Source organism: Nilaparvata lugens, unplaced genomic scaffold (assembly GCF_014356525.2).
Source record: "Nilaparvata lugens isolate BPH unplaced genomic scaffold, ASM1435652v1 scaffold5733, whole genome shotgun sequence".
NCBI classification, from domain to species: domain Eukaryota; kingdom Metazoa; phylum Arthropoda; class Insecta; order Hemiptera; family Delphacidae; genus Nilaparvata; species Nilaparvata lugens.
Window position 1 is genome coordinate 958 of NW_024091519.1, and position 17,128 is coordinate 18,085.

A 17,128-nucleotide genomic window follows, 5' to 3' on the forward strand; every position below is an offset into this window, starting at 1 on the left:
ACACACACACACACACACACACACACACACACAACACACACCACACACACACACACACACACACACACACACCCCACACACACCACACAGACCAATACCCAAAACCAGTTTTTTGGATCAGGGGACCTTGAAACGTATAGAAATTTAGAAATTGGGGTACCTTAATTTTTTTCGGAAAGCAATACTTTCCTTACCTATGGTAATAGGGCAAGGAAAGTAAAAATAACGAGCGAAGCTCGGTGCCCCGATAATTTTATTTGAAAGGAAAAATGCCGGCAACGGAGAGGTACCGAAGTTTGATTCCCGGTCTGGGCGAAATTCTTGGACAGTTTCATTCTTCAAATTTCCTTCACTATTCAGTTCTTCGGTCAATATTTGCAGTATCAGAAGTCCATAGTTTTATTTGCATAGCTTTCATTGGATATGTGAAGTAATAGAAATAAATTTGGATGTAATAGAACAATACCTTGGATACATCAGCATTAACCTGACCAAAATATGCCGGCCACATCTGAATTGGAAATCCACATTTTGGAGCCGTTGATAATGTAGTCACTTCCCTCCTTGACAGCCTTCGTTCTCAGCGCAAACGCATCGGAGCCAGATTGCGTTTCTGATAAGCAGAAGCTCGAAGCCTGAAACAGAATTTGCACTGGATTTGAAGGAACTAGTTAAACTTTAATGAGTTAAGAGTTAAGCCATAGAAAAAAGATAGCATGAGAAGATATACCATGGTTTGAAATTTTATCGTTAACTAAAGCCGATAGTCCTAGTAGTAATTTTTTGTGAAGCTAGTCTTAGTCCAGTCAAAGAAAGGTTATAGAGGGAAAAGTTTGGAAGACAATTTTTGACCCCGCAGTTCTGTTCAGGGTAGTAAGGAGGTAAACATATCAAAAGTCCCCACCCTTACACCCTGTACTAAGAGGGTGGGGTTGGTTCAAAGGTACCATTTTTCGGTTTCTCTCATATAACTCGAAAACTATGTATCTTACGGTTATGTATCTATAACTGTTATATACAAAATTAAAGCTTACATAATCTCCTACAATATTTATCCCACAACATTTTCTATAAATCTTTTCTAGTTTTTGAGATATCCGCTCTTGAAGGTGTGACATTTTTGAAAAAAAACATGTTTGTCTCCACCTTCTTTAAATTTTTACTCTTATAACTTTCAAATAAATTGATGGGAAAAATCCATGCTGATTATGAGCTAATAGGTAATCAAATTCTCTTCAATTTGATGTATAATTTCACAGTTTTACGAACTTCCCTGCACCTGTTACAACAGCTTTATTGTTGAGTGTGAAATCTCCAGTTTTGCAACAATAGACCAATTGACAAAAGGAATTTGGAGGGAATGTTTCAAACACAACTTTTGACTTTGCAGCTTTGGTGATACTAGTTAGGAGGAGAACATATCAAAAGTCCCCACTCCTAACTCATGTGCTAAGGGGATGAGGGTGATTTAAAAGTTGCATTTTTCAGCGTTTTGCTCCCACGCTCATATCTTGGGAACAATGCGTTCAACCGACATAACTAACTATTCAAAAATGAAGCTTGAAAAATTCTCTACACGTTTTGTTTTGTGAAATTGTGTGATATTCCCAATAGTTCCCGAGATATTCGCTCTTGAAAGTGCTTGATTGTTAAAATAACAGGTTTTTATCCAATGTTTTTCTCTTTCAGGCTATAACTCTCAACATACATCGTAAAAATTGATCTTCATCGTTTGTAGAACATTGGATTCTCTTTGAAATGATGTATTATTCCACTATTCCAAGTTTTCCTTTCATTGTTATAGCAACTTCAATGTAGGGGGTGAAATTACTACCCTGAACAGAACTGCGGGGTCAAAAATTGTCTTTCAAACATTTCCCTCTATACCCATTTTGAGCATTCATTGCCTGGACTATATGTGACGCTGGTAGTCTCTCATACTATGCCGTTCTTACACTCTCACCCGGCCGAAACCGTAATAATAGACAGTAATCGGCTTGGGTGAACAAATAAATTGCTTGGAATTCGGAACATAAACGACCTATACCATGGGATATCTTCTTGCTATCGTTTCTCATTGGTTAAACTTGGTGAGTTTAAAACTAGTTTAACTTATAGACTAGTTAAATTTAAATGGCTAACTGCTGTTACCTATTAAAATGAATTAATATTTTTTTCTCCTTACGTCTTAAAGTGGAATTATGTGGAATGTTCCTAAGACAATTTAAAGCTTTTATTTAGAAATAATTAGACATTCCTCAGAATTGGAGAAACGTAGTCTGCGCTAATGAAGAAAGCATAATTTATATTTCAACCGTGCCTTACATAGAATTTGTTATTAATGTTTTAGAATCTCATTGAAAAGAGATGGCATAAACATAATATAATGAGCAGCATTGTTCTTAAAAATTGATTTTTTGTGAAATATCAACTCGAATTGGATAGTGCACAACCAATTAATTTCAAATTTCAATTTATTAAAACACACAAAACAAGACAAAACAAAATTACAAAACAAATAAAATACAATAAAATGTTACAAATATAGAAAACCATGGGCTTTGTGGTTGGGTGTGTTGGAAAAGAGAAAAAAAAAGAGAGGAAGATAACTAGCCAACTATGGTTTCCCATGTAATAGGCAGGCAAAGATGAGAAGAGAGAAGTGATGAAGAAAAAAGGGGATGGAGAAATGAAATGGGGAAATACAATTTGAAAAAGTATATGAGATTAAATTAATTTGCTTTCATTTCGACAGTGTTTTTAAATTAAACCCGTAAGTTATCATTACACAAACCTTGTTCTACTACAACCTTGACTTACAATTAATGAATTCACTGTGTACATTCTGTTGTATGTAATATAGGTAAGCTGAGAAGTATTGAATTAACCAAAGCAAACTATTTCAAGGGTTTTTGACGTTGCATTAATTTACATCTAATATTAATCACCTCATTATCATAGCAGTATATTCAGTAGATTCATAATTCAATATTCGCTGGATGAGAATATTAATAGGTAGCTACCAGGTAACCCGTGCTCCGCAAGGGTCTAATAATTAAAAACTTGACCTACTGAAATCTTCAAGAATTAAAAATAGACCTATAACTATCCTAGGTGAATTTAGGGCCGGTTTCCGAGCTCGGGATTTAGCCAAGTTCTAGACTTAGTTCTCCTTAGACTAAGAACTTAGACTAAGTTCTCCCCTTCTAGACAGCTGGAGTCAGAAAATTGGCTTTCCGAAACGGGGCGTAGTCGCAGTTTTTATGATAATCTTCATTTTCCCATTTCTATAATTGGTAACGGTTTTTCCTTAATAAATTTAAACATTCATAAAAAATTCAAAAAGCTGAAACGTTGCACTATTTTCTCTTTATTTTATTCTGTGTTCAATTTTCTAGTTTTTCGAAATTTAATTTGAACGTGGACTGCAACTACGCCCCGTTTCGGAAAGCCAATTTTCTGACTCCAGCTGTTTAAAGTCTAGAACTTAGGTGAATCCCGAGCTCGGAAGCCGGCCCTAAGAATTAATATGCAAAATTTCAAGTTAATCAGTTGAGTAGTTAAGACGTGATGATGCGTCATTCGTGAATTTACTATCCCGTACGTGTGTATAAGCCAATTCTTTCCTATCATAGTACTAGCCGTCAGGCTCGCTTCGCTCGCCATATCCATCCAGCCAGGGGGCTCCGCCCTTTGGACCCCCGACTGGATCGTCCAAAAGTGAAATCAACCGGCTCGCTTCGCTCGCCTGCATTTTTCATTTGAGCATGCTTCATTCCATCAGAAAGTCAAAGTACTGAGAAAACGCATGAGAGCTGAGAAAAACGCTGATTTTGGGCGTATCTTTGATGAAATATCAAAGTCACCTCATCACAAAATTTTTAGACCCTAGCTGAACCTCTGTACCAAATTTGAACATTTTCTGTCTATTACTTGATGAAAGAACTGAGAAAACGCAAAAAAACCAATTTTGGGTGTATCTTTGACGTTATTGGAAATTCCTTCTAACACAACATTATTACACCCTAGCTGAGCTTCTGTACTAAATTTGAACATTTTCTGTTCATTTGTTCTCGATAAGGCTGAGAAAACGCAGGAAAACGCAGATTTTGGGCGTATCTTTGGCGTTATTTCAAATTCGTTCTAACACAACATTATTACACCCTAGCTTAGCTTCTGTACTAAATTTGAACAATTTCTGTTCATTTGTTCTCCATAAATCTGGGAAAAAGCAAAAAACGCTGGAAAAACGATAATTTTGGGCGTATCTTTGACGTTATTGCAAATTCCTTCTAACACATCATTATTACACCCTAGCTGAGCTTCTGTACTAAATTTCAACATTTTCTGTTCATTTGTTCTCGATAAAGCTGAGAAAACACTGGAAAAACGCAGATTTTGGGCGTATTTTTGGAAATTTTTCCAAATCCGTTCTTAGTGCGCCTCTAATGGGCCAACTGAACATACCTACCAAATTTTAACGTCTTTGGTCCAGTAGATTTTTAGTTCTGCGAGTGAGTGAGTGAGTGAGTCAGTCAGTGAGTGCCATTTCGCTTTTATGTAAGCTATATATATATATATATATATATATATATATATATAAACTAGCCGTCAGGCTCGCTTCAATCGCCATATCCGTCTAGCCAGGGGGCTCCGCCGGATCGACCAAGAATGAGATCAGCAGGCTCGCTTCGCTCGCCTGCATTTTTCATTTTTATCATATGTTAGGACAATCCAGTCGGGAGTCCAGACTAAACGTCTGGCTAAACGGATATGGCGAGCGAAGCGAGCCTGACGGCTAGTAATATAATATTCCCAGGATTGAAGTAGCAGTGCCCAATCAATTTTTCCGCGATAAATGCATTTAAATCTTCAACTTGGTGCCAACCTAACAAAGTCAACCCAACTTAATGCCAACCTGACAAAATTATTAATTTAGTTGCCAGTTAACAACTGTTTCGAAGAGGTACTCTATCTAGATTATAGTTCTATAGTAACATACGATATGGAAATTTCAATTATAATTAAGAGATTGGGAGAAGAAGAATATACATGCTAAAAGACGAACTTTCAACCCTTAAAAACAACCCTTAGAGTTAAAATATTGCCAGAAGATTTCTTAGTGCGCCTCTAAAGGGCCAACTGAACATACCTACCAAATTTGAACGTTTTTGGTCCGATAGATTTTTAGTTATGCGAGTGAGTGAGTGAGTGAGTGAGTGAGTGAGTGAGTGAGTGAGTCAGTCAGTCAGTCAGTCAGTGAGTGAGTGCCATTTCGCATTTATATATATATAGATATATATAATATATATATTCAATTATTCAAATTTTATTCAATCCAATTCACAATATTTACAAATTATGAGAAAAATAATACAGCTTAACAATATTAGAGTAATAAGTTAATATTTTATAAAGTACATAAAAGTCTAATTTATTAAACAAATAACAATAACATCAGACAAGAATTCGAACATGCTAAACCAGGACTAATTTGTGAATTTGGATAGAAAAATACTGCTTGCTGAGAGTACAAAACTCTACGTCTGCGAGCAGGAATGAATATCTGATAATTTATGAATTTATAGAGAAGTAGAAAAATATAAAAAGAAGAAGAAAGAAAAAAATTAGCAACCAATCACTCACACATTCACACTAACCATGCTCACTCTCCAATTCCAGCTCATTTAGCCAATGCATAGCCACCATTATCAGAGTATTTTAACTAAGAAACAACATTGAATAAGGTCTCTAGATAGTCAGGCATAAGACCTCTAAGCCATCCAAGAACTTTTGTTTTAAAAACAAGACGATTTTGTGTTCTCTTAATTTCAAGAGAAAAACTTGTTGTTGAAAAACTTAGGGCCGAGAAATACAAACGATTTCTGGAAACAAGTGGTATACGATTTAGGAAGTCTTAGTAAATCAGATGTCACTCTCCTAGTTTGATAACTAGGAACATCCCTGAACAACGCATGACCACAGTTTCCAGACATAACATAAAACATATACAATACTTTGAAAACATAGATATATCTGAGAGGCAAGCATCTGAGACTCTGAAAGATAGGAAAAGAATGTTCATATCTACCCTCCTTCTTGATGGCACGAACTATGGATTTTTGTATAGTTATTAAGGGCTTCAAGTGACTAATGTAAGTGGAGCCCCAACAATTTATACCGTAGCTGATTTTTGAATCGACAAGTGCAAAATATAGCTGCCTCAGGACACTCATAGGGAGAAATTTATTCAAAAGTAGAACTTCCTCAGCATTAACAGCAGATGGCTTTTTCTATTAGTAATATGATGAGACCAAGTGAGCTTTTATCAACAATTACACCCAAATATTTAATAAGTCAGTTTGACCAACCACCTCACAGTCACAGTCATCAATCGCACAGCTACCATGAAACTTCAGTGCAGAAGGCAATGTCCATGATGTTGATAGTGTAAACAGCATGTTTTGTTTTGAAAGATTGAGCTGAATCTTATTGTGTCTAACCAGAGCAACAGCTTGTTCAAATCATCCTGCATTAATCTTACCAAATTGGGGCCATCCAGATCACAATATGCCAATGCAGTGTCATCTGCAAAAGATACAGGCATACCAGAGAACCTGAACGAATAGAGATCATTAATAAAAATGAGGAACAAGATTGGCCCAAGGACTGATCCCTGTGGTACACCACAGTCCACTACCTGAACCTCACTCTTCACACCTCCAATGGCTACATATTGTTGTCTGTCATTCAAATAGGACAGAACCAGTCATGAGCCACGCCCCTGATGCCAGCATTATACAATTTATTTAACAAGATCGAATGATTCACTGTGTCAAATGCCTTTTTTATATCTAGAAACAGTCCTGCGACACAGCGTGCTGGCCTGAAGTTGAGACCAGAGAAAACAACTGCCATAAACCTTTCAAGAGCCATTTCTGTATTCATACATTCACGAAAGCCAAATTGGTTACTATAGAAAAAATTACATGAATCAAGAAATTCTAGAAGTCTCCTTTTCATTATCTTCTCCAACAACTTTGAAAATACTGACAGCAGGGATATAGGTCTATAATTGTTCAACTTAATCGAGAACCCGACTTGAAAACTGGCACCACTCTCGCCAGCTTCATCCCAGAAGGAAACACCCCTGTAGAGAGACTACATTGAAAATATCAACTAGAATTGGTACTATGGCCAGCGCAACATTCTTCAATAATCCAGAAGATATACAGTCACCCCCACAAGATTTACCATTTTCTAATCCTCTAATGTAAACTAAGAGCTCATCATAGGTAACAGCTTCAAGGAATATAGACTTCTGCTGATTAGTTCCTTGAAGATATTATGATAGTCCATGTTATCAGCTCCACCATTAGAATTAGCAGCGACATCTCTGCCAATGCTAACAAAATACTCATTAAAAATATTTGACAATCTTTTTGCATCACTAACAATTTCATCCCTGTGTTCTATTTTTAATTCTTTTAGGGGTTTACATTTTTTCGGATTTCCACACAGCTTATTCAAAACTTGCCATTTTTGCCGTGGAGGCATTTGATTTAATGAAGAATAATACTTTATTTTTTCAATTTTAATCCAATTTTTCATTTTTCTAGAGAAATTTTTGAAGTTATTTTTTAATCTTAAGTTATCAGGGTTTCTTTTCATTATTTTAAATAATCTATCACGCGAGTGGATTGCTGCACAAAGACCATCAGTTATCCATGGTTTGAGTTTCTTTAAAATCATTGATTTTATTTTGCATTCGACTCTCACCTTTGAACAATCAATATAATTTTTAAATACCTCAATAAATTTATCAAACTTATAGTTAACATTATTACTTAAGAAAACATCACCCCAATCATGAGACAGGAGGAAATTATTCAGTTTGTCTAAATCGATTTTGTATTTTTCTTTACAAGAATTCCTTCTACTATTATCTAGGTTAGCGCGAATTGTCAATGTTATAGCTCTATGATCACCAATTAAATCCTCAATAACTGCACATTTTTCAAAATGTGAAAAATTTTGTGATCTCATAAATACGTGATCAATGCAGGTTGATGTTGTCTCCGTTACTCTAGTAGGTATGTCTATAATCGATTCAAAACCGTAGTAGCTGAGAACTTCTAAGTAATCATCAACTTTATTATCACCAGTCGCCAAAATGTTGATATTAATATCTCCTATTATGACAGGATCACAAGACGAAGGAATGTTTAAAATAGTGTCAAGACTGGTAAGAAATCTATCGCATTCAAAGCCATGCCATCTATAAAGAACGATTAGATTGAATTTATAGTTCGATAAGGTGCACTGAAGATAAAGAGCGTCCGCACCATCCAACTCACTTTCCTTTACACTGCAGTTGAAACCAACTAATTCAGTGGGGAAAATAAACAATCAAGCCGGTGGCTCTTGTGAAAGAGGAAATACTTGAACAAGATTCATAGCCATCAATATAATACTGGGACACCTGCTCATCTGTATCCAACCACACCTCAGTCAACGCTATAATAGCTGGCCTCACTTTCCAGCAACTAATATATGTGACAAACTTATCAAAATTGCTGCTTATACTTTGTATGTTTTGATGGAAGATCGTAAAACTATGACTTGATGAAATATGAGAAATATTAACTTCATCAATAGAACTCAACAAGACACAACTATTTTCATCCTCCATCATAACTCATAGAATTTAAACAATATTTGATATTAGAGATTTGGTGGTACACCAGAAATTCAAAATGAATATCGAATTCATTTACCTTCATTGGAATTTCATTCTCACACACACTCACACACTTAAATAAAATAAGAAATAGCATATAGAAAAAGAAAAAGAAATGATCAAAAGACACAAAGGAGGTGAAAGAGAGAAAAACTTGATTCTCTTCAACATGTGTGTCAGCACCCACAATAGAATATAGGTAAAATACAAAGCTATTTATAGATTCAAATAATACATCAACTCATAATAAATCTATAAGATAAGAATTATCTATATATATATATATATATATATATATATTATATATATATATATATATATATATATATATATATATATATACATTAATTATTAGACTGGAAATTAATTTTAACGATTTGTTTTTTTGTAAAAATAAAGAATGGAAGAGACACACTATTTTATACATAATTATTGTTAACAAACCATATCAGTAGCAAGCCTTGGCAAGTACTTGTCTTTCTGTTGCTGCGTGCCCAGCTTGGCTATCATCGCATTGACGAGAGTATTTTGAATGTCGACTATGATGCTCAGAGCTGGGTCGACCCTCGATATCTCCTCTATTATCAGAATGCTAGAGAAAAACGAAGACCCTGCACCACCGTACTTAGTGTCTATCTCCAGGCCCATGAACTGAAAATAAAGTTCAATCATAAATTACCAGTTGATTCACAGTATGTGAGATTCACGTTATAAAGTCAATTACAGTCGAACCTCTACATAACGAAGTCGATTATCCCGAGAAAAAATTCGCTGCCGAGAGGTATTCGTTATTGAGAGGTTCTGTTAAGAAAACTGCCACGATCCTATGGATCTTATAATATCGTATCACAGCGGTAAATAAATGAATATGGTACATAAAACATATAATCGCGAACGTAGGTAGGGTACCTATTATGCCAATACGGCATAATAAATGCCGTATTTGCCGTAGTTTTGCATTTTAAAATTTCCATTTTAAAATTATGGAAATTTGAAAATTCATGCTGTTGATAAAAAACATGGTTTTTGAATATTTGTAGAACGTAATAAGTAAGTAAACTCACCAATTTATTTCCAGAAAGCTTGATTTGTACTATTAGTAGAGTTTAATCAAAGTACATATTCTGTAGCAATATTTTTCAACGTTTTACACTACTATTAGATGGAACTAATTCATGCTGTCGATAAAAAACATGTTTTTTGAATATTTGTAGAACGTAATAAGTAAGTAAACTCACTAATTTATTTCCAGAAAGCTTGATTTGTACTATTAGTAGAGTTCAATCAAAGTACATATTCTGTAGCAATATTTTTTAACGTTTCACACTACTATTAGATGGAACGCAAAATACGGTTATTTTGTCAATATCTTCACTATAATAACTCAAATTTCCTACTTTTTTTTGTTTTATATTTGAAAAGTGAGTAATATCGGTTGAATTTTGCATTTGAATAAAACATCATGTTTGATAAACGACTCACATCTAATCAAACAGTCGGACATGTCTGGTACACTATTTTTCAATTTAATCCTTGCCTGATAATTTTGAAAGCCTCTAGAACTTCTTGATCTGACGGATTCTTCTCCTCAGGTTCGTCACAGTCATCATCATCATCATAGTCAGTTCAAAGAATTGAAATGTGTGACAAAAGCAAGAATTGGTAGTTTGTTCACCTGCCTGGTCTACAATAATGAACCCATCGACAAAAGACAAAAGACAGAGGAGAATGGCGCAAATTGAGAGCCCACCCGAAATGACATGGGAAAATGATGATGAAACACTTTATGAACCAATAAGAATATTAAAGGGAATTGGATAAAATATTAATTTTATTTCAACTTGAAAGCTCTTGGAATTCAATTTCCGACAAGTGTTTCACCCTCTATTGACTGTCTACCACTCTATCTTCTTCTTTCTTCCTACCTGAATTGCCATTATTTTTAGTCTATTGACCTTTCTGCTGAAACTAAAGAATTCCTTGATAATGACCGTCTGCTTCCTATACACACTACACTTTGTATGTTGAAGTCAAGAGGAAACTTTGTTGTTGAGAGGTCCGAAATTCGTTAAATAGAGGTAAATAAGCAGCTAAAACTCTAAAATGTCATGGCACCAGGTAAAAATTCGTTGTGTAGAGGATTTCGTTAAGTGGAGGTTCGTTATAGAGAGGTCCGACTGTATATGATTAACTACAAATATTATTCATTTTTTCACTGATTACAAAACTATTTTAAATTCACTGATTACGAGCAACCTTTTCTCAAGGAAATACTTTGTTAGTTAGAAAAAAATTGAAACTAAATTGAGAAATTGAAGAAGTTTTGGGCAATAGCCTGTTTTTTTCTTTTCCGATCATTGTACCGTATTGTTTGTGTATGCGTTTGTGTAAATAAATGTGCAACCGGCCTAATAAATAAATAAATATTCTTCCACCTGGGAATACAAATGGATCACATTATAATGATATGACTGTATGCTTTCCAAAATAAAATTCTAGTTTTAAATTGCAGGAATATATATCCTCAAGGGCCTAATTAAACACTTTGAAAACTTAACCTACTGAAATCTTGAAAAATTAAAAATAGATCTATAACCATCCTCGGTAAAATAAGAATCAATTTATGCAAAATTGCAAGTTAATCAGTCCAGTAGTTCAGACGTGATGATGTGTGATTCGTGAATTTCCTATCCCGTACGTGTATAAGCCAATTAATTCCTTTATTATTTATTATAGATAACAAAACATACCCCATTATCAAAAAGAGCTTTCAGGAGTCCTTCGTCAATTTTCTTGTCTTTTTCCATTTTCTTGACAAGGGGAGCGACCATTTCGTCTGCGAACTTGTTTGCTGCAAGCACAACATCATAAATAAATAGTTCAGTAAAAAATAATAGTTAAGATATTAGGACCTTAACAGATCATAACGTTTCAAAGAAACAATTAAATTGTCTTAGTGCCGGTTGCACAAAAGCCGGTTAAATGTTAACCGTGATTAATTCCACGAGAACCAATCAGAGAAGCAGTCTTTTCAAAAACGCCTTCTCTGATTGGTTCACGTGAAATTAATCACGGTTAAAATTTAACCGGCCGTTGTGCAACCGGGCCTTAGATTATTAAAGTGCGAGATAAATTACTTTTAACATGAAGAGGAGAAACCCATTTCTCCCTCCACAGTTTGTAGCATAGACACAGACAGACATCCTGCGCACAATTGGATGCGCCGTGTCATTTTGCTTCATGTTCTTGTGATGAAAACATCTCTGTAACATACACAAACCAATATACCGGCTGACCAGTACACTACTTGTAACATTGCCAGCAATAGATGGAGGGGAGTGTTGCCGCGTCGCGTTACAAAGCTCACTCAGACACAAAAGAAGGAGAATGTTGCTAGGTAGTGGGAGTGATTAGTGGAGGATACAGCATCGGACCTCTCCGTCTTCGAGAAAAGAGCCGTGTAATTTAAAAGTAATTTATCTCCCAATTTAGTTCAAATTTACCGGAATAGCTTGTATCACAGCAATAGAAGGCGGTGGTAAGAGAGAATTGGTAACCCTGTGGTCCTATCTTTTCCATTGACTTGAAAGGTTTTCTCAGATGGAGTCTATTCATTCACTGGATATTTTTACTCTTTTGCAGAGATTAATGTCTACAGGAGCTCTTGGTTAGTGCGGGGATAATTGAAGTTTCAAGACGAGTTCCATACTAAAAGGAAGCTATTTTGAGCTTCATAAACTAGCTTAGGCTATTTAAAGTGGAGTCCAAGTGAAGTTTCCAATCATAAATAACAGTCAGACTTGATGTATTTCATAGTTATAACAAAACTAGCTGGCCCGGCAAACTTCGTACCGCCAAAATATCAATGTATCTCATGTTATCTTCTTCTTCTTGTTTGGCTGTGCCTTATCCCATTTGAATGGGGTCGGCATTCCTTTCTCAGTCTGCCTCTCCACAAAGCCCTATCCAATGCTCCCTTTCTCCTCCAACCACTCTCCCGCAAGTCAGCCGCTATTCTACAGGGTCTGTATAATAAGTAACCGGACTGACCTCAGGAAATTTATTATGGGCAAAATATGCATAATTTTTCATTAGATATCTTCAAAGTAGTCCATATTGGAGTCGATAACACGCTGATACCGGATTTTGAAATCCCTGAACGCTCCCTGGAAGTCGGCAACCTCTATGCTGTCTAGAGCCCTCGTCGTAGCACGTTGAACGTTTTCCAGAGTCCCGAACCGCGTCCCCTTAAGTTGTCTCTTGATCTTGGGGAACAAAAAGAAGTCCGGTGGTGCCATATCCGGGCTGTTAGGAGGATGTGGCAATATGATATTGTATCAATTTGATGTTGCACACCTCCCGAGCAGGCAGGTGTGCGACGAAGCATTGTCGTGATGGAGGATCCATGAATCGGCAATTCCCGGACGAACTCGATGAGCCTGGGCGGTTATTCGACGGAGCACTTCTCTGTAGTACTGGCCGTTCACAAAGAGTTTGTGCCACCCGGCCAAACTGTAAACGACCAGTACTACAGAGAGGTGCTCCGTCGACTAACCGCCCGGGTTCATCGAATCCGTTATCGGCTACCATTATCTGGTAGTAAATTAAACATGCGAATTTGTAGGTACTTATGACTTTTTGGAGTTTTAGTCAATCTAACTGTAGGTCTAGTTATATCATCCCTATGTCTAGTGTAATGTGAATGTATAGAAATATTTTTATTAAAATTGGACAGATTTTTCTTTACGGAGATTAAATGATAATATATATACAGACAACGCAAGGTCATAATTTTGTGTTCAACAGAAATTCCTCTACAAGATTTATTGTATTTTATACAAAATATAACTCTAAGTGCTTTGTTTTGCCATATAGATGCTTTTTTGAAGATGATGAGTTGGCCTAAAGTTTTACTCCATAAATCAAGTGTGAATGGAAGAGACCAAAGTATATCATTTTAATTACATCAAGGTTTACACAATATTTCAGTCTGCGTCAGAGAAATGTCACTCTAGAAAGCTTTTTACATAAATTCACTAGGTGATACTCCCAGCTAGATATTTCCTAAGTCTATAGGGAACAAACACACATACAGACATTCATTTTTATATAATTATATAGATTATAAGGGGGCCATCCCCATTGCAGCAATTTGAGACAGTAAAAATTAGTCATACGTTCTCCAAATATATTTGAGCATATTGTTAGTACCTATGATTATTGGTCACACTGGCGAGCAACACATGAATCATGCGTGATGTGGTGAAAATACACTCTGAACATGCATGTGTGAAAAATTGAAAATAAGTTAGGCTTACCTGTTTCCTTGAGAAGAGCTTCATCCTCAGAAAAGATTGTTAGCGGAGGTGCGTGTACTGGTGTAGGTGCATCAACTAATGACGTGGTACTGAATTGACGTTTTGATAATGCAGACCAGAAAAATCTTTGAATTGGCTTCCGAGCCTGAAAAAAAATAACCAAAAAAAAGAAACTTAGATATAGTAAGTGTAGGTACAAAATAACAAATCAACTATCTAAAATCTATGTGGATATTTAGACCATAACTCCAACATTACTAAAATTGAAACAAAATTCTATTGATTAGTAGTAGGATTAAAGGTGAAATGACTTGATGGTGATTCGAGCCACGCGGCTAGAGACTTGTGGTTAGAGCCGCTGCTAGAGTACATTACCTTATATTATTCATTCCTTGATATTCCTCCTAGGCCTACATCCATATTAGATTCAATGACTCGTTGGATTTTTATGTAGTATGAACGTTATGGCGTCAAATGAATTTCTTCAAATGAAGTTTTGACTAGCCTAAAAATATATTGCTTAAAAAACATCTCAACTTATATGATTTATATCTAATAACGCGCGGCTCAAAGTCGTCGCTAAGAAATTGCACCTTTAGATAATAATAATATCGAGTGATGCACCTTCAGATAATAATATCAAGTGACCTGGCTGGCTCAGGTCTAGTGTCAGAGTTTTCAGGTCGCAACTGATCAATTACATGGCCTCCGAAATGACCTAACAACTGCATTTTAGGCAGCCGGGACCGACGACTTAACGTGTCCATTCAAAACACAGGAATGGCCCGAGATAAATATCTTTATATTTATTTATATCTTTAGATACCATTAGATAAGATAACAGCGTAGGCTAAATTATAATAAGCTACTTTTATATGCTAATTTTTTTTCAAATTAATTTTATGAAAAAGTACAAATAAAAAAACTACTCTATGATGAGTAACAGGTGGACTATCATAAAAAATTATACTTAATAATTTACTGACATTGAAGAGCATAGTAGTTGTTAATAACCTAGATTTATGGGGGATTTATGTACAGTAGGCATTAAAGAAAAATCTTTTAGCCTAAATGTTTTTGAAAAAGTTATGAAAACTTCAACAAGAATAATTTGTCTACACTAGCTAGACCTGAGTATTGGACTATAGATGAAAGATGATTAATCATCAAATTAAAAATAGTGTGAGAAAGTTGAAAACAATACACCGTACCCACCTTTAACCTAGAAGCATAATAATTTTGTTTGATAAGGGTAGTGACAAGCAACTTTATGCCTAAAAACGTCATTATTATTAATGAATAAACTACACTGAAACTGAAAGTTGCGGAATATTTTGAAACAACTGTAGATAAACACAAATGTTCATTATTTTACAATGCTTTCATCGCATATAAATAGTTACTTGGCTTATAAAAGTTTATCAAATTATTATCAATCGCAGACCGCAGACGCAGCCAAAAATGTGAAACAGATCTCAATTCTCAAACAGATACTACGCTTGCGCAGTAGAAAGGAGCAGTTCTATAGCGAGCCTCGCCTAACCATATGTTTATGAACTTAACCTAAAAGTTTTGTGTTTTGTTTACTGTTTAGGCTATGTGTATTGTAATAATTTTGTTTACGGATGTTCAAAATGCTTAAAGAATTTTGTAATAGTATTCAGATGTTTTATTGACAGAATTATTTGGTGGTGATATAATTTAAGTGCAATTTTTTTACCTTAACGACAAGTGCAAATAACTGTTACTTTCTTAATCTCTGTAATTTATAAAATTATATGCATCTCTGCCTTCTTCAACATGGAAAATGAAAGTGATTCTTCTTCTTCTGAGAATTCTTCAGAAATGAAATATTTAGAGAAATTTTCTCGAAGATTTGAGCACTCTTTATCAGATAGTGAATCTTCAGATTCTGACTCCCATGAAGATGGTTATCCAAACCAATCAAAAATAAAATTCATAAAAAAATACACACGTTCCGAATAAATTTCCATCCAATCAAGGCATTAATAAACCGGTAAGAAAGTTTTTTCAGTTAATATTGCTATATTTACCTACTTACACTTTACTAAGATCCATATCCAAATATCTTAAGTGGTGATCAGGGCCAGGTATTTTTGGATAGATCATGTCAAATAAAAACATACTACATAAGCAGTGGGGAGCGTCACAGTCCAGCAAAGTCTTATCGAAAAAATCATCTAACTGGTAGAAGCTCCTTCTAACAAGCCACTTTGAGCTTCAATAATGAGCTTCTGAGGGCACATTGACTGGGCGTGCCCTAACTGAGTTTGGCTGGCAGTTGAACATTCGCACCGCCAAAACAGGAAAACTGTCCTTCACTCTTGACAGGCGACAGCGCGGCACATCGAAGTCAACCCCCCCTCCTCTCGAGTTCCATGTGAGTGCACTTTCTCCCTTTTAGCAAATGTGCAGATGTTTTTCCTGACGTGTAGGATCGATGACAATATGTACATATCATGAACTCTATGGATGCCCAAACGTTGGAATATGGGCTGGCAGTGTGCATCATACTCGCTAAACCTCATTACACGAAGTGCCTTTTTCTGGATCAGGTGTATGTCCTTCACATGTGCCAAATGTCCCCAAATCAAGATGCCGTACTGTATGTGGCTGGCAAATACTACTGCATGGTACAGCATCATCAGGCGTTCAAAACTAATTAATCCCCTCATCTTCCAAAGTAGATAAACCACTCTTGAGAGTCTCTTGCAGACCTTAGTGATATGAGACTCCTATGACAATTTTCTATCAATACAAAAATTAAGTAAGGTCACAGCATCAGCATCAAGAATGTCTGTTCTACATTTTTTTCTCTCTTCTTGCTTGTATTTAGATTCTTGTTTTCGATGCAGCGCTCTAAGCTCCAAGTACTTAGATCCTGGTTGATTGTGAATCAATCTTACTTAGTAGAGGAATTCATTACTGCTGATCACAACACCCTAGTCAATTTAATATAATGCTTTTTTTGTGTATTGATACCCAAGTACAGGAGACTAAATTATCTGATCTAATGTAAATTTGCTTTTACTGATCTGTTTTATTTTTT

General features: G+C 35.5%; 1 protein-coding gene across 2 annotated transcripts; it reads right to left on the reverse strand.

Moving 5' to 3' along the window:
* Positions 1 to 500: 500 nt before the first annotated feature.
* LOC111045258 (short/branched chain specific acyl-CoA dehydrogenase, mitochondrial) lies at positions 501 to 15,527 on the reverse strand (the record flags this gene model as incomplete). 2 transcript variants are annotated; one of them, XM_039444899.1, is given in 5 exon segments in its annotated part: positions 501 to 635; positions 9,185 to 9,391; positions 11,491 to 11,591; positions 14,059 to 14,203; positions 15,274 to 15,527. In XM_039444899.1, coding segments are annotated over 5 exon segments (660 nt in total), but the record flags the coding sequence as incomplete, so codon positions are not given.
* Between the last annotated feature and the right edge of the window lie 1,601 nt (positions 15,528 to 17,128).